The sequence below is a fragment of the Homarus americanus genome, unplaced genomic scaffold (genome assembly GCF_018991925.1).
Source record: "Homarus americanus isolate GMGI-L3 unplaced genomic scaffold, GMGI_Hamer_2.0 scaffold18418, whole genome shotgun sequence".
Taxonomy (NCBI): Eukaryota; Metazoa; Arthropoda; class Malacostraca; order Decapoda; family Nephropidae; genus Homarus; species Homarus americanus.
The window spans coordinates 295,001-314,291 of NW_024730867.1; the positions used below are offsets into that span (position 1 = coordinate 295,001).

General features: G+C 46.3%; 1 protein-coding gene across 1 annotated transcript in view; it reads left to right on the top strand.

Annotated features, from left to right (window-relative positions):
* The first annotated feature begins 5,034 nt into the window (after positions 1 to 5,034).
* The window catches only part of LOC121867386 (extracellular matrix organizing protein FRAS1-like), an 82,001-nt gene continuing 67,744 nt past the window's right edge, over positions 5,035 to 19,291 (top strand). Inside the window, exon 1 of the mRNA XM_042367301.1 lies at positions 5,035 to 5,490. Within this exon, the coding sequence (XP_042223235.1) occupies positions 5,397 to 5,490 (94 nt within the window). The 5' untranslated portion in view covers positions 5,035 to 5,396. The remainder of the gene's footprint in view (positions 5,491 to 19,291) is intronic.

A 19,291-nucleotide genomic window follows, 5' to 3' on the forward strand; every position in this document is an offset into this window, starting at 1 on the left:
GTTTTGTTTTTGCCGTGTTTTAAGTGAGACAGATGCGTTATTATACGTATCCAGTTGAACATTTGTAAATCTACCGTAGGAATATTTGAGAGTCTATCTTCAGGTGAGAAAAGATGAGATACTTTTATTTTATCTCACGAATCTAGGAGTTATATCTTACGAATCTTTGTGAGTGAGGTTAAGGGGGGTAGTTGGAGGTTAAGGGAGGTAGTTGGAGGTTAAGGGAGGTAGTTGGAGGTTAAGGGAGGTAGTTGGAGGTTAAGGGAGGTAGTTGGAGGTTAAGGGAGGTAGTTGGAGGTTAAGGGAGGTAGTTGGAGGTTAAGGGAGGTAGTTGGAGGTTAAGGGAGGTAGTTGGAGGTTAAGGGAGGTAGTTGGAGGTTAAGGGAGGTAGTTGGAGGTTAAGGGAGGTAGTTGGAGGTTAAGGGAGGTAGTAGGAGGTTAAGGGAGGTGGTTGGAGGTTAAGGAGGTAGGTAGGAGGTTAAGGGAGGTAGGGAGGTTAAGGAGGAGGTTAAGGGAGGTTTGGAGGTTAAGGAGGCAGTTGGAGGTTAAGGGAGGTGGTTTGGAGGTTAAAGGAGGTAGTTGGAGGTTAAGGAGGTAGTTGGGTTAGGAGGTAGTAGGAGGTTAAGGGAGGTAGTTGGAGGTTAAGGGAGGTAGTTGGAGGTTAAGGGAGGTAGTTGGAGGTTAAGGGAGGTAGTTGGAGGTTAAGGGAGGTAGTTGGAGGTTAAAGGAGGTAGTAGGAGGGGGGTGGAAGATGACGTGCTGTATATGTATTTGAGACTCTGGGACGTAAACAAAACCGAATCAGTAAGAGTTGTATGATATCACGCATATATAAACAAGAGCGATGGATGAAAGCCTTCAGTGGTGTCCTGCATGGGGGAGGGGGAGGGTGACTCACTACGGCAGGAGGCGAGGATGAGTGTTGTTGTTTACTGTCGGTGAGTCAGGCAGGCGAGGTGGACCAGGAGGGGGAAGGAGGGGAGGATTTGGTTGCTCTGTTGACGACGCCTGGCGATGGAGGGCACGCCTGGCGAAGAAGGGGGCGGTGGGGGACAAGGTGATCGGTGGCGACTAACAGGTAAATTGTGACGAGATACGATTGTGACGGAAAATCAGCGACAGGGGACATTTGACGGGTAATTTGTAACGGGAAATCAATGACGTGGGGTATCTGATGGGTGGTTGGGTGATGGAAGACGGGTGATTAGTGACAGAAGGCAGGTGACGGGAGGGATTGATTGTAAGTTGGGATATATAAGTTAGACGGAAATAGGGCGACGGAGGTGATGGGCGTGAAGCAGCAGAGGTGGGACCAAGGACCTCGACACATCCGTCAATCAAGGTTTAATGTGTACAGGGGAGGGAGGGGGGCAGGGAGAGAGAGGGAGAGAACAAGGTGGTACCATCCCCCTGATAACATCACAAGCAACACAGAATGGTGGTGATCTCATCGCATTCACCCCCACACACACACACAGTGGTTGGTAGGAACACTCTTATGTCTCTGATTTTTTTCTTTTTTTTACGCTTCTGTAGTTCGTCACGCCTTGTTTAGGTCGTCAGAGGCTTGATGACTGAGGCGGGCGTGTGTTAGGGTGGGGGGCGTGTGGTGCTAAGTGGGCGTGTGTTAGATTGAGGGCGTGTGGTGCTGTAGGCGTGTGTTAGAATGAGGGCGCTGTGGGCGTGTAGTCCTACGTGGTTTTGTTGGAGACAGGACACACTAATGGGTGGCGAGGAGGGAAGTAAGTGTGTCAGTCGTACCAGGAGAGAGGTGGACCAAGGGGGTGATGGGCGAGCACAGGAGGTTAACAAGCTGACCGAGGCGAGGATCTTGGAGTGGTTTAAGTTATACACAAGAAAGTTGATTGTTAAAGTGTGTGTGTGTGTGAGAGAGCGCTTTATGACACACACACACACACACACACACACACTCTCCTCGACCCCCTACACTAATAACAATAACAAAAACTTGGCGTGGTAAGCAGCCATCTAGTGCAGCAAAAACTGACGTCTGTACCCTCCTCCCCCCCTCCCCTCTTGTCGTGGGATATACGGTGCACTTCGGTTATATCTTCACGTGAATGACCTTGTTAGCTATGTACAAACTAACAACCATCACGACCCGAACGAACCAGGGCGATGAGGTCTCTAGTGTGGGTTACTATACGGTCGATTTTTACGTGTGAGGGGGGGCGAGGAGGAGGAGGGGGGGCAGCACGGGAGAGAGATTCACAGGTGATAACATTTAATTAACCGGACCCACATGTGATAATTTTTCCAGTCAAGATGAACTTATCACCTGGGTAGCTGGGTGTACCTGTTTTGGCGTAATTATAGGGAGAGGTGGCAGAGGGGTGGGAGGGGGCAGGGGGTGGTGATGGGCAGGAAGATGCATCCACCCCTCACAATTTTTTTCCCACAACTTTTGCTCAGATGAAACAAAAAGAAAAAAGAATTATATAATAATTACTAGTTCTTTGTTATCTTTTTTTTTTTTTTGTTTTTGTTTTACAGACAACAAATTAATCGTAATTTCTTATCTTTTCAGGTTCGGGTGTGGAGACTTGAGACGGACTTTCGAATGTCTAGCCAGATAACTTAAGAGAGAAGAAGGTCTTAATCTGGGTGTTTTAGGCCAGATTATGCCATCACACACACACACACACACACACACACACACACACACACACAATACATAATAAGGAAGCCATACGGGAAGCAAATATTTCGTTTTTTTATGATAAAGTTATCTCGTCTGGCATTTAGGAGAAGGGGGGGGGGGGAGGAGGATCTGGTGGATGTTATCTTAGTTGTTTTTGTTATCTTCTGACTGACTGTTTTGACGATAATTCATCTTCTGAGGATTACCAACACGCCGTCTGTAGTGTTGGGTTGATGTTACTGTGTGTTACTCGGGCTTCAACAACTACGGTCTTTTACATGAGTACTCTTTAGGTACTTCATGCACTAGACATCATAACTATTAAGGCCCTTGGGTGCGATGAGTTAATCCCCTTAAGTATGATGAGTTAATGCCCTTAAGTATGATGAGTTAATCCCCTTAAGTATGATGAGTTAATCCCTTTGAGCATTATGAGTTAATACTCTTGAAAGGATTTAACTCATCTGACTCCACGGATTTAACTCATTAAACTCAAGGGATTTAACTCATTATACTCAAGGGATTTAACTCATTATACTCAAGGGATTTAACTCATTATACTCAAGGGATTTAACTCATTATACTCAAGGGATTTAACTCATTATACTCAAGGGATTTAACTCATTTTACCCAAGAGGTTTAATCTCACTCATGGTTACTCTGATTGACATACAATAATATAATCAGCAAGTTAACATTATACAGTATAGAACAAAATCAAATATTTAACATTACACACACACACACACACACACACACACACACACACACACACACACACACACACACACACATTGCCCTCCTCCTACTCCTCGGCGTCAGGATTTCATGTTCATAAGTCAAGGAGGGAGGTAGTCAGTGGCAGGGAATAGAAGGTGACGTAGGACTTGGCTTCTTTGCTGTCCTCGGGAGTCAGGTTATGTCATTCATGTTTATTCAGCGTAAGACAAGTTTAGTAAGAGCGGCAACCATTATCGTGGGCTGGGATGGGCTGGGATGGGCTTGGCTGGGATGGGATGGGATGGGGTGGGATGGGGTCGTCTTCATGGCCTAGTGAGGCTTGACCTTGTTAGTGACTGTTTTTTTTGTTTTGTTTTTTCTTCATGTTTAACTAAGGCTTCTTGGCTGGGTGGTTTAAGGTCTTGGTTAGCCTTCATGTTAAAACAACTAAACCAAGAATTTTTAGAGGGTTTTAATTAAATACTTCACAATGACAGTGGGTTTATATATACTATTTCAGTCCTTGAAGAAAAATATCCCATGGGTGATTAGCCTTGGAGTGAAAATTTTTAATAGTTATCCAAAAAAATATATGAGTTATGTAAGAAGCTCAACCACTCATATGGTACAGACTCAAGGTTTATACTGGGTAGCCTTAATTCCTGCACGTAGCTCAGATGAATAGCTCACCCTTGCCTCTACACACACGTCTCCTACACATGAAATTTATCCTGTACTTGATAGTGTCGTGGTGGTGGTGTAGCTGACCGCAAGACCTGGCAGAGTACATAGTCACACATACACTAGTAGACAGATGAGAGACCATATATAAACCTGGTTGGGTAGATAGAACTTTCAGTGTATTAGGCGCCCGGAGTACACACACACACGGAACCTTCCAGCCTCGTCCCCCCATAATTAATTTTCGAATGTGAATATTTTTTTTTACACTATGAGGCTTTTGAGTAATTACATATCTCGTTATTATATACTATACATCTGATACTTCTTACTGCTAAAGAGTACATTCAAGTCAGGTTAGGTTACGTGATAGTCGACACACTTTACGGACGGACTTCCCACGTAAATGTTTGTTGTGATTTTAGCTGTTTACTTCTTTTACAACATAATGAAAGTTGTAAATATATGTAAATACAGTGATACATTATTTCCTGCCTTGTAAATTGGTGATCTTGTAGGGAAGAGTTGAGGCAGTGAGGGGTCCCGATTCTCAGATGTTGTAAATAATGGATATTTCTATTTACTGATGATTTAAGAATGCACTAAACTTGTTAACTTAAGGTAAAGTACAAATACAACGTACAAAACAAAGATTACATTGAGAATTTACCTTAACTAAATACTTTCATTTAACACCAAGTAAAATTAACGCGATCAACCTTTAGAACAACTCCTTATGTTAACTGTGTGTGTGTGTGTGTGTGTGTGTGTGTGTGTGTGTGTGTGTGTGTGTGTGTGTGTGTGTGTGTGTGTGTGTGTGTGTGTGTGTGTATGGTTACCTCGAGTGTTATTTTGGGATGTTCTTTTAGTGGTTGAGTTTAAGTTGATAAATTTGATGCATTCTTACGACATCACTTACGAGGAATATTGTGTGACCGTCTGTGATTCTCTGGTCTGGGAGGTTGGAAAAATAATTCTTTTACACATTAGGTTGCCGGAAATGAGTGATCTGACGTGTTAAGTGACTGTTTTACTCGACTTCTGCTTGGTGACTCTGGCAAATAGTCATCTATGGAATGAAGTAGGTACAGGAACTTTGTGTGAGATATTTGCATAGATTGTCATCACACCGTGTAACCTGCAGAAGGAATGCATATACGAAGGTCAATGTGAATGAAGGTATAAACTAGCTGAATTATTTGGTAGCCTGGACACACACAAAAAAGAAACCGTGAAAAAAGCTGTTTTGTTTGAAGGAAAGGATAAACATTTTAAGTGCAGTTTTGAACGCGCAACAAATGAAACTACGAACGGCTGCCAAGTAAACAAGACGATGAAGGCCAGCATGAGGTGGGCCGCTGCTACCTCCCCTCTCCTCTGTTCTCTGGTAGTGTGTCTCTCCGTCGTCACTCCAGCATCTGCAGAAGGTATGTTTGTGTTTTGTTTGGTATATTTTTATATTATAACTCTTGTTTTCCCCGACTGTTGGGTACACGACATGTTTGTTTGTGTGGCGAGGTCTTCCCCTTCCGCGCCAGGGCCATCGGTCCCTCGCGTACACTAGTGGGTGTTTGTCCTTCATCTCCCTCTTCCTATCTCTCTTCCTCCTCCTCCTCCCACGTCGTCCTCCACTCCAAGCCAGTATATCAGGTCATCCTCTCCCGTGTGTCTGATTCTGTCTTTCTCTTTTATATAATAGTAACAGGTAAGTAATTTTATCTTCTAGTTTCCCTATAAATGATAACTTAATATTATTTTTAAATATTTCTGTATTTTGTTCCATAGTTTTCTCATACTTTAATGTATTCATGTGTTTATGTTCCCGTCTCGCCATTATGCGTCAGTTTTCAACCCATGGATTTTCACTAATGAGCTTTTCTTCTCGCCTCTCATATTTTATTAATTTCCATGGTTCTTACCAGCCGTCATCATCACCCCCCCCAACCCCCCGCGACGATTTTCTAATTCCCCCCCCCCCACTCCCACACACCCACTTCCGCCCTCCCACAACACCTGACGTCATTCTCATTGTATCTTTCATGTATATAAATTACCACAGGGTGTCCAGAGTAACTAGACGTTCCTTCATTCGCTGCCGTTTATTCTTGCTGTCTGCCTTACTTTATGTGTCATAATGGTACATACATACATACATATAGTACATACATACATACACACATACATACATACATACATACATACATACATACATACATACACACATACATACATACATACATACATACATACATACATACATACATACATACATACATACATACTCCCTATTCCTCACCTCTCCCTTTCTAGTGCCCCCTCCCCTCATGGCTGCCACTCAACAACTCATCACGGATAACAAAAACAGGAGGCGGCGGCTAATTTCCCCGAGTATCGAATAACCTCAACTCTTCCCCCTCCCTGACTAGTGCCGCGCGCCCTGCCTTATATATTTCCGTATAGTAGACATTTACGACTCACTTGTGCCCTTAATGACATGATGAAATATCCACATATAAGCAGACGATCTCAGGTAACGGGAGGAGACGTATAGGCTGTAGATAACTAGTTTTTAATAGGCCACAACTGTCTGTGTTTTGTCCCCCTGCGAATTCCAAGACGTCGACATGTCTCCTTATCCACCCTTTATGGGGGATTCTTGTCGACATTTAGTTGTTTGGGAGAATTCCGCTGACTGTGGGTGGTCAAGGGGAGGTGGTGTCCTCAGGGTAAGTTGACGGCGGAGTGTTATCTGAGGCCATAAGACTCTTCTCCTGGATTTTGAATATTTTGTGATCTCGTCAACATTCCTGTCTGGTGCTGTGGTGTGTCTAGGAATTTATATAATACTAATTGTCCTTTAAACCTAAATTTGCGAAAGAGAATATCTGTTTACATTGAGCGGCGAAAATGCTCACAGGGACACCAGATTATACTCCTGCAGAAGGTTAGATCAGGCAGGAATGACGCCGAGTTGAAATCCTCCATCAACACCACAAGTAGTTTAGGCCGCTGCTCTGGGGGATTAGCCTTCTGTGTAAACAACTCCCAGATACCGACAAGACCAAAGTAAACACCCGCGCCTTTCTTTAGGTACAAAGGAAAACAATTGGTACCTCATTAAGCCTCGCCTAAACCAAACTCACCGTCAGATTTTTCATTTAGATACCTAATGGGTAGATTTGAGGCGTGTAGAGGAGGCAGGCGTGAAAATAACTCCCAGGGGGTGACGGGCCGCGCGCCATCAGTGTTGCCTCCTCTGACGTCTTGAGGGCCCCTAGCGTCTCTCCCCGTGTTGGCTACGTCACTCTTTGTCTCCAATAATCCCTTTTCTTTCTTTTGCTTTTTGTTACTTTTTTACGCATTAAGACAAAGAGATCCCCGATTATTATATTGTGAGGTAAAATCACGACCTAACCTACCATAGCATCACCTAACCTAACCTACCCTAACCTAACCTACCATAACCTAACCTAACATAGCATCACCTACCCTAACCTACCATAACCTAACCTAACCTACCATAACCTAACCTACCCTAACCTAACCTAACCTAACCTAACCTAACCTAACATAACCTAACCTACCATAACCTAACCTAACCTACCATAACCTAACCTAACCTAACCTAACCATAACCTAACCTAACCTAACCTAACCCTAACCTAACCTAACCTAACCTATAACAACCTACCCTAATACTACCTAACCTAACCTAACCTAACCTAACCTAACCAACATAGCTTCTGCATCACATTATTAACCTAACCTAACCTTTTTTTCATTTCACCAGATAGGAAAAAAAAGTCACAGACAAAAAAATAAGATAATGATATGAGATAAAATAAGACTTAATACTTCACTTAACTTAATGAGATATGACTTTAAAAAGACTTATAGGAGTAGAAAAAAGTATTAGAAAAGTCTTATAGGTCTTAACACACACACACACACACACACACACACACACACACACACACACACACACACACACACACACACACAGGGGACCAAAATAGCACAAGCAATATAGTGGCGGCACTCTGGGTAATGAGGTGAGTGGTGATGACGGGAGGGAGACGAGGGGGAAGGGGTCGACACCTACCTATATTAACCTGGCCACCTTAATTAGTGTGGCTCCACCTTGCCTCCTCCTCCGCTGTTGGTGGTATTTTCTGTTCCGTCTTTCTTCTTTCTTTTTATTCAATTTTCTCTTAGTTTGTCTTTCTTATTTTTTTTTCGTATTCTGGATTTCTCTCTCTCAGGGCCCTGATGAGAGGTGACAGTAAAGACCCTGAAGTAATCCCTAGTATTAGCAGACACTGTCCTCGTAGGTACTAGTAATCCCTCCTTACTAACCCGGTAATCCCTCCTTACTAATCCGGTAATCCTACCCTCTGACTGGCCCCGGTATTAAACGCTTTAAGGCGGATTAGTGTTCGGGCGTGCTCTTACGACTGAGGCTGTGTTGGTTAGGTTAGGTTACGTTTTCACGAAGGTATATTTCAACTTCCAAATAGGTGGATGACCGAAACGATAATTTTTTTTCATTTCTTTAACGTTTTACTGATGTTTTTTCCTTCGTTTTTTTTATGGTTTTCCCCTTACGTGTTTATATTTACTCTTGGAAGATCTGAGGATTTACCATATAAAAATGTTACCCCTCACAGTAGGTCTTTTGTACCATAGAAAACGGTAGAGTTGTAATAGAAAATTGAGAACAGGGACGCTTGTCAAGGGGGTTTGTTTTTCTCCATATGTTTTTTGTTTTGTTTACGTTATATCAGGGAGCCTCAGTTTAATTAGTTACGGTACACACACACACACACACACACACACACACACACACACAGTTGATGATCACTTCATTTCTTACGTGCTCTAAAATTGCACCGTGGAGAGTTGTGAGTGACCAGTTTTTGTCGGTCATTGTTGATGGTCGTCTTAAATTGTGGGTTATATAGTGTTTTGTCCTCTCTCTCTCTCTCTCTCTCTCTCTCTCTCTGGGCTTGAGGACTAAGGTTAGGTCCATTAGGCTGGTCCTCAGAGAGCCACAACCCACTCTACTTGGAGGAGCACCTTCCAGTAGTGACACTTCACCCTACATCACCTCCTACGCCACCGTCAGGAGGGGAGTCAGCGTGTGTATATAATGTCAGCAGTTGTTTTTGTTATTCTCAAAGGTTCGTGATTTAAGTTTTCCCGTGAGTTAACGTAATATGGTGTCCTTCATTCCATTTTTAACGTACTGGACGTATATTTGATGAATTGAAGTTTGGTAAGATTATTTTAAGGATTCGAACCCTAGTGTAATATGATTCGAACACTAGTAAGATAGGATTCGAACTCTAGTGAGAATTTGAATCCAGGTAAGAATATGTTAGGATTCGAACACTAATAATAACAAACAATTGATGTGACGCTTCAGATACACAAACACACTGCCATCTCTACTGACGGTGGTGGAGGGTGAACTTGAAGTGTCACTACAGGAAGGCGTTGCTAGGGACACCATATTTGATGACTACGTTGAGGGAAAATATTTATATATATACTGTATATTGAACCCATTTTGTTTATTTTTGTATGTAATTATTAATATTTGTAACTCATCTATATATTGTAAAGTATTAGAAAAATCAGATTTAATTATTATGGGATGTGACTATGGTGTTAACTGCGGTAGTGAAGGTGTTGGGTGGTGATGGGTGGTGCCTTGAGTCGGTAGTGAAGGTGTTGGGTGGTGATGGGTGGTGCCTTGAGTCGGTAGTGAAGGTGTTGGGTGGTGATGGGTGGTGCCTTGAGTCGGTAGTGATGGTGGTGGGTGGTGATGGGTGGTGCCTTGAGTCGGTAGTGAAGGTGTTGGGTGGTGATGGGTGGTGATGGGTGGTGCCTTGAGTCAGTAGTGAAGGTGTTGGGTGGTGATGGGTCGTGCCTTGAGTCGGTAGTGAAGGTGTTGGGTGGTGATGGTGGTGATGGTGGTGCCTTGAGTCGGTAGTGAAGGTGTTGGGTGGTGATGGGTCGTGCCTTGAGTCGGTAGTGAAGGTGATGGGTGGTGATGGGTGGTGCCTTGAGTCGGTAGTGAAGGTGTTGGGTGGTGATGGGTCGTGCCTTGAGTCAGTAGTGAAGGTGTTGGGTGGTGATGGGTCGTGCCTTGAGTCGGTAGTGAAGGTGTTGGGTGGTGATGGGTGGTGCCTTGAGTCGGTAGTGAAGGTGTTGGGTGGTGTTGGGTGGTGATGGGTGGTGCCAGAGTCGGTAGTGAAGGTGTTGGGTGGTGATGGGTGGTGCCTTGAGTCAGTAGTGAAGGTGTTGGGTGGTGATGGTGGTGATGGGTGGTGCCTTGAGTCAGTGGTGAAGGTGTTGGGTGGTGATGGGTGGTGCCTTGAGTCGGTAGTGAAGGTGTTGGGTGGTGATGGGTGGTGATGGGTGGTGCCTTGAGTCGGTAGTGAAGGTGTTGGGTGGTGATGGGTGGTGGTGCCTTGAGTCAGTAGTGAAGGTGTTGGGTGGTGATGGTGGTGATGGGTGGTGCCTTGAGTCGTAGTGAAGGTGTTGGGTGGTGATGGGTGGTGATGGGTGGTGCCTTGAGTCGGTAGTGAAGGTGTTGGGTGGTGATGGGTGGTGATGGGTGGTGCCTTGAGTCGGTAGTGAAGGTGTTGGGTGGTGATGGGTGGTGCCTTGAGTCGGTAGTGAAGGTGTTGGGTGGTGATGGGTGGTGCCTTGAGTCGGTAGTGAAGGTGTTGGGTGGTGATGGGTGGTGCCTTGGTATGAAGGTGTTGGGTGATGGGTGTTCAGTAGTGAAGGTGTTGGGTGGTGATGGGTGGTGCCTTGAGTCGGTAGTGAAGGTGTTGGGTGGTGATGGGTGGTGATGGGTGGTGCCTTGAGTAGTGAAGGTGTTGGGTGGTGATGGGTGGTGCCTTGATCGGTCGGTAGTGAAGGTGTTGGGTGGTGATGGGTGGTGCCTTGAGTCGGTAGTGAAGGTGTTGGGTGGTGATGGGTGGAGTCGTTGAAGGTGGGTGGTGATGGGTGGTGATGGGTGGTGCCTTGAGTCGGTAGTGATGGTGGTGGGTGGTGATGGGTGGTGCCTTGAGTCGGTAGTGAAGGTGTTGGGTGGTGATGGGTGGTGCCTTGAGTCGGTAGTGAAGGTGTTGGGTGGTGATGGGTCGTGCCTTGAGTGTGTTTGACAGATGTGATGACTGTAAGATATCGCTGGTGTGGTTTAACAAGACTAGTGATGTCTGTCATTAGCAAGGAGAGCCAAGGAGAGTGTAGAACAAGGCCCTCGAGTACCTTAATGAGTGATTCAGTGCCTCCACCCCTCGTAAAAATGTTTTAATGTGTGACACCGAGTTCTAATGCACTCAGGAACTGGTTAATGACCCCCGTGTGTGTTAATGTGTGTGTTTTGTTCGGCTCCTCCCACCTAACCTACCCTAACCTAACCTACCCTAACCTACCCTAACCTAACCTAACCTACCCTAACCTAACCTCACCTCCTTTTATTCTTCTCCTCCGTACTTCATTGTTTTTATATTTATTCCATTTTTTTTATTAATTTTTCATTTTCTTGTGTCTGTGTGATGATGGTAGTGGTAGTGGTGGAGTGTGAGGGTGAACCAACTTAACTAGAGTGTTTACCGTTTGACCCACACCTTCGTGACTCCTCATAACCCCCCCCACTTCCCCCACTCCCTCCTCCCTACCTCCTATCCCACCTCCCCTACACTCACAACCCACCACTCTCCAGCCTCCTTCTCCTCATCCTCTTACTCTTCTCCCCCCCAATCTCACTTCACACCGGTAACCACCACAATTACACACCTTCCCCAGTACACCCCTACCCCATACCCTCCTCCCCAGCACTAAAGAATCGGCATCATAGAGTCGGCACTAGAGTCGGCATCATAGAGTCGGCATCATAGAGCCGGCAGCTAGAGTCGGCACTAGAGTCGGCATCATAGAGTCGGCATCATAGAGTCGGCACTAGAGTCGGCACTGCCTCACGGTCCGACTCAGCGACGAAAACAATAATGTTGAAGGAGTAGAAAAAACCTTTGTTTACCTCTGCTGTCTGCACTGTGTACTGCCCCTTATCTCTACTATCAGAGGCTCCCCGCTCACTCACTCACTCGTTTACTCGCTCGTTTATTCACTAACTCACACTCGTTCATTCTCTCACTCACTGTGTCTCGTTCACTCGCTCAGTCTCTCACTCACTTACTCGCTAACTCAGTTACTCACGCGCTAACACACTCGTTCTTTCTCTTACACTCAATCGCTAACTCACACACACACACACACACACACACTCGTCTCCTCAACACGCATAACCTTAATTTTCTTGTCCTTATTAATCCAATTATCTTGACTTTTTACCAAACGTTTCTATTCCATCATATCGCTTTCCTTTTCTCTCCCTTTGTGATCTTTCCCATTCTCTGTTACACTCAAGAACGTCCTTTTCCATCTCTCCCATCGTGTTGTGTTGGTATCTAGGAAGGGTATACTGAGGTCTTGGTTAGGTTGAGTTTACGTTTGGTTTGGTTTAGGTTAGGTTAGGTTAGGTCAGGTTAGGTTAGTTTAGGTTAGGTTAGGTTAGGTTAGGTTAGGTTAGGTTAGGTTAGGTTAGGTATCTCTTTAGTGTGATGTTATAGATCGACTCTCTCTCTCTCTTTAAAATGGACATGACATACGGTACAGTGACTCCGTGCCTGTGGTCACTTGTAGGTGGGAGGGGGGTGGTAGTTGTGGTGATGGTGGTTGAGATAAGAGGTATTAGGGGGTAGTGGTTGTAGTAGTTGACTGGTGATGTTGGTGGTAGTAGTGGTAGAAGGGTCGTGGTTAAAGTGGTGATGTAGTATTAGTAGTGGTAGTGGTGGTAGGTGGTGGTGGTAGGTGGTGGTGGTGGTTTGGTGAGATGAGAGAGAGAGAGAGACAGGAGGGGTGATGGGAAGAGAGAGAGGGAGAAAGGGTGATAAGTTTTGTGATGGGGAGAGATAAAAGACCTTAGTTGGGGAGATTATTATTATTATTATTATTATTATTATTCTCACTAATTCTTTCCTTCAGTTTATGTTTTTCAGAAGTTAATTTAACATAAAAAATAACAGCACATTTAACACCCATTGTTTTAGAGATTGCTGGAAGAGAACCCTCAGTACCTTTGTTTTTCGCCTTTTTTCTCATTTTTCTCCAAACATTCACACGTCTCTCTCTCTCTCTCTCTCTCTCTCTCTCTCTCTCTCTCTCTCTCTCTCTCTCTCTCTCTCTCTCTCTCTCTCTCTCTCTCTCTCTCGTATGTCATCTTGGTGTAAACATGTTTTAGTGTCATATAAATTTAATGGCGGGTCATGAGGTGGGGTCACAGCACACACCATAAAAGAAATACCCCACCATGTTTTACAGCTAAGGCAGCACTCAGCCATGGAACCTAACCTAACCTAACCTAACCTAACCCAACCATAACCTAACCTAACCTAACCTAACCCAACCATAACCTAACCTAACCTAACCTAACCATAACCTGACCCATTCACTATTAGTACCAATTCATTTACAAACAAAACAAAAACGGAAACAAAATCGCATCACATTGGCGCCAGTTTCAAGATGATCCTTATTTGTTGAGTTTTAGATGAAAAAATATGAAATAAATTGTTTTAGTGTTTAACAAGTTATAAGACTAAACATATCCAAGACGGGAGACAGTAAAGTAGCCTGATAGACATAGTACAGAGGCCTGATAGATAGTGCTTCGACAACTATAAATTCTTGGGCCGATTCTACTTGGTGTTTATACCTTCCAGCTAACACATCGTTTCGGCAACCTATAAAGTTTTGGATTTGATTCTACAAGATACTTAGACATCCAAACTGGCAAACTAAGATTCAAAGTTGAAGGGGAACAAGGAGGGAGGCCATGGCTAGTGTAGTTAGTGTGTAAGTTAATGGGACGCTGTGTGTGGGTGGTGAGGTAAGGTGACCCCAGGTGATAGTCGAGGTGTCAGGGAGGGTCAAGCTTGGGTCATGGGTGAGAGGACCTGACACACGGTGGGAACCCTCACACACACACACAGGGATGGGATAACAAGCGTGACCCCCTGACACTGGTTGAGTCAATAGCCTGTTATGTGGTGATGCTCGCTAACACCCGTGAGGCTTATTACCATCACCCGCCACCTGCTGCTGACCACGACCACCCCCCCCCCTCCTCAGCCTAGCCCTTATGTTTAACCTCACCCCTTAACCATCTATTATCCACCCTCCACCCTCACCCTCCACCCTCACCCTCCACGCTTAGGTTCCCACCATTAAAACGTCGTTGTAGACAGAATACGGCCAAAGATTCGTCTGGCGAAGATACCATAAACGGGCGTTGTTTATTGCTTGTGCTAGCGCTGTCTTTCAGTGGCACGGGTCAGATCAGGCAACCAGGTCATCGTATACCTTGTGATTCGTGTGGTGTACAGGGTGTTTATAAAGTCCCTTGATGTTTATGTTGACTGTAGTACCCTCAGGAAGTTACACACAGACACACACACACACACACACACACACACACACACGTACAGAAAGTGGTGGAATAACTGTACATGTTTTAGATATATGGTAGGAACTGTAACAGAGAGCATCAATGGACTTTATAAACAACATTGGCCAGATGCATAAAGATCTAACACAGAATAATAAGACAAAAGTTATGATTCTAAGTCACTGTAACATGGCCGCCAAGCGAGAAGGAACACTGACAGACGTACAGGCAGTAGTGTGGTAGTCTTAATGAGAGTCCTGTGTTATCTGAGTCGTGTTTACCTTTACTGTATACCTGTGAGCGTCCCAACAGAGAGTGACAGGTGAAGGGAAACGACAGGAGGAAACGGTGAGTGTAACGCCCTCTAGTGTGTGTTACGGTGAGTGTGACGCCCTCTAGTGTGTGTTACGGTGAGTGTGACGCCCTCTAGTGTGCGTTACGGTGAGTGTGACGCCCTCTAGTGTGTGTTACGGTGGGTGTGACGCCCTCTAGTGTGCGTTACGGTGAGTGTGACGCCTTCTAGTGTGTGTTACGGTGAGTGTGACGCCTTCTAGTGTGTGTTACGGTGAGTGTGACGCCACTGTGTGGTTGCGTGAGTGTGACGCCCCTCTAGTGTGTGCGTTACGGTGAGTGGCGCCCAGTGTGTGTTGCGGTGAGTGTGACGCCCTCTAGTGTGTTACGGTGGAGTGTGACGCCCTCTGGTGTGTTACGGTGAGCAGACGCCCTCTAGTGTGCGGTTACGGTGGGTGTGACGCCCTCTGAGTGTGTGTGTTGCGGTGAATGTGACGCCCTCTAGTGTGTGTTGCGGTGGTGTGACGCCCTCTAGTGTGTGTTACGGTGAGTGTAGCGCCCTCTAGTGTGCGTTACGCCCTCTGGTGTGTGTTACGGTGGTGTGACGCCCCCTCTAGTGTGTGTGCGTTAGTGTGCGCGTGAGTGTGTGCACGCCCTCTAGTGTGTGTTGCGTTACGCCCTCGTGTGCGTTACGGTGAGTGTGACGCCCTCTAGTGTGCGTTACGGTGAGTGTGACGCCCTCTAGTGTGTGTTACGGTGAGTGTGACGCCTTCTAGTGTGCGTTACGGTGAGTGTGACGTGTGATGCCCTGTGTGAGTGTGTGTGTGTGTGTCGGTCTTGATGTAACCGTAACCTAATACTGGGAGACGACCGATACTTTCCTGGGTTCGAACTTGAGACCCGAGGAGGAATTGGAGGACGAGAGATTGAAACGTGAAGAATTGGAGGACTGTTGTGATTGGCCGTGTGTCTTCTCTTGTGATTGGCCGCCGTATGTTTTCTTTTGTGATTGGCCGTGTATCTTCTGTTGTTGTGATTGGTCTCGTGTCTTCTCTTGTGATTGGCCGCGTGTCCTTCTTCAGTTGTGATTGGCCACCACGTGTCTTGTGTCGTGGTTGGGAGACAGGAAGTACCGCCACAGAACCACAACATCTGCCAAAAGTTTGAATTAGTTGTGCGATTAACTGATGCTCACACCACAGACCTGAGTGTGTGTGTGTGTGTGTGTGTGTGAGTGTGAGTGTGAGAGAGAGAGAGAGAGAGAGAGAGAGAGAGAGAGAGCTAGAGAGAGAGTGTGTGTGTGTGTGTGTGTGTGTGTGTGTGTGTGTGTGTGTGTGTGTGTGTGTGTGTGTGTGTGTGAACCAAAGAGATACAAATGCCTGAGTGGTGACCTAATCCAGCGCCTCAGGGTTCTAGAGTACGACGCCGGATAAATAAATTGATCACGAAACAAAGGCTTCTGCTATCTACTTCCAAATAACTAATGGCACCCGGGGAATCGAACCCAGGGTGTGACGGATGGATGACGATCTCCCTGACCACTGGACCATGACGTCGGATCAGTGTCTACCTGGCGAGGGAGGTGGGGTGGAGCACCAGGACGAGCGAGGGCCAGCTGGTGGGTCAACTTGAGGAAGAATTATCGCTCACGTTGATACTATAACCGCCGGGTTTACTAGTTGTTCCCGCACTCTACAATTAGCGGTAGGTTAGGAGGGGAGGGGGTAGAGGGTAGTTAGAGACCCTTCCTACCGGCCTGTCACGAGCTGAGGGGAGGGGGGGTAGGGAGGGATGAAGAGGGGCGGAGAGGCCCAGAATATTTGCTTAACAGTGGAAATTGACTACTAGGAACAGTGTCTCACAGAAACTACATGAATGTTTCTGTAATTCCCTCTGTATCTAATGGAGCACAGAGAGCCATGATATTAACTCGTCCCTAGTCACCAAAGACACTACCTGACAACTAGAGGCAGAGGTGTGAGCTGTCCTTCACTCCGCTCACCTGACGCGTGAAGATCGTGTTGCGCGTCCCTGGAAAAAAAGTCAACTGTGTCGTCCATCAGTGAGACAAAGAGGCAGAGGAAAACGGCGGACCTTTATGTTGAGAGACGGTGAGAGGGAAATTAATTGTAATGTTGGCAACAGTGAGGATGATAACGATGACAATAATAATAATGACAACGATGATAATGGCAATGATGATGCGGTACCCACTCTGTGTGGGGGGCTGTTTGTACTCGTATGTGTGTCTGCTCCCACCTGTCCACCATCGCGGACATCAATTAAGAGATTCAACATGGGATCACATGTGCATCTCAAGCCTTTGGCAGACTCCGGACCCGTGTCTTCAGTTGTAGGGAGCTAAAATTATCTACAAAGTTACACGTATACCTAGCAGTGGTCCTGCCCACCCTGCTATATGGCAGCGAGACATGGGTCACATACAGGAGGCACCTCAAGGCACTTGAAAACTTTCACCAACATAGTCTACGTTCCATCCTCCGAGTTCGTTGGGAAGACGAGAGAAAAAATGCCAGTATTCTTGCGGACACCAACTGAAGGAGTATCGGGGCTACCATTATCCGTAAACAACTACGCTGGACTGGCCATGTTACCCTCATGGACGACAGCAGACTGCCAAAGCAGCTACTTTACAGTCACCTAACGAATATTAAACGTAATGCTGGCGGGCAACTGAAAAGGTATAAGGATAGTCTTAAGACAAACCTGTAAAAGTGCCAAATCGACCCCCTCACCTGGGAGACGATCACTCCACACCGTAACGCTTGGAGGAGCACCACACGAGAAGGTGTCAATAATTTCGAGTTCGCCCGACTGCATACCGAGGCAGACAACCGCCAACGCCGAAAAGACGCTTCCGCCGCCCCTCCCGCACTAGATGTAGCCCTCCACACGTGCACCATCTGTGAACGGCTCTGCCGGTCCCGTATCGGCCTCTTTAATCACCTTAAAACTCACCAACGAAGGTGACATCCTTACTAACTCATACCATTGTATCATAGGTGGATGATCATCATACTCGATTCCGGTGTGACAGCAAAGTAGTAGTAGTAGTAGTAGTGTGAGTGTGTGTGTGTGTGTGTGTGTGTGTGTGTGTGTGTGTGTGTGTGTGTGTGTGTAGCAGGTGTCCGTCAACATTACCGCCAGGGTGATGTTACACAGCCTCGCCTCAGTGTCTGATGGTCTGGCCTGATACACCATGGAAGACTGGGAGTCCATCTGATTGTGGTACCATAAGGGGGATGGACGCCACCTACCACCACTACCACCACACTTGTTTACTTAGTCTTCTATGATGCGACCACCCACCACTACTACCTACCACCACAGGCTGAAGGTATACTAAGGGAGGGGGAGGGGGCTGGTGTAGGTGGTATGACGACTGGATATACTCACAGGTAACTTTGTTTTATTCCTCTCGTCTCACCTGAGGATGTGAGAGAGGTCAGTGTGATGTCTCTTACTATTTGGGGGTCGACCTTGTGTTGGGCAGCTGGTCTAATGGGGCCTTTAGGATTGGTGCCTATTAGAACATTGCCTATTATAATTTTCTCCCATTTGAAGAATTGAGTCTATTAGAAATGAGTCGATTAGAACTGTAACTATTAGAACCGGGCCTATTAGACTGGGTGCCTATTAGAACTGGGTCTATTGGAATTGGTACTTATTAGGAATGATGCCCCTTAAAATTGGAGCCCAATGGAACAGGGGCCCATTAATATTGGTGCTCCATGACACTGGGGTCCATTAGGAGAGGGGGAGTTGTGGGAGAGTCTGGGGGTATGTGGGAGGGGAGAGGGAGGTGTGTGGGAGAGACTGGGAGTATGTGGGAGGTGTGGAAGTACTGTATGTGGGTAAAGGCCTCCCTCACTCCTCTGTCTTCTCACACGTTCTCCTCACTTCTCTCACTCCCACCTTCTCAAGTTAGATATCCGTCAGCGTTAGTTTGACAGTTGGAGTCCCAGTGTCCGACCCCCCTGTCAGCTGTCAGCCTTCTGTCAGCGCCCCTTTATCCTCGTCTGTACACAGTTCTCACCACAATGGGTAAATACCGAGAGATCAGCCTGGCTTAGTGCAGTGTGTGTGTGTGTGTGTGTGTGTGTGTGTGTGTGACCTGAACCAACCACCACCGTCTTCTCTCCTCCGCAACTCCATCAATCCGACTCCCGTGAGAGCTGGGTACTGGGTCTTGGGTACTAGATCCTGGGTCCTGGGTACTGTGTCTTGGGTACTGTGTCTTGGGTACTGGGTCTTGGGTGCTGGGTCTTGGGTGCTGGGTCTTGGGTCTTGGTGCTGGTCTTGGGTCTTGGGTGCTGGGTCTTGGGTACTGGGTCTTTAAACTGGTCTTGGGTGCTGGGTCTTGGGTCCTGTGCTGGGTCTTGGGTCCTGGT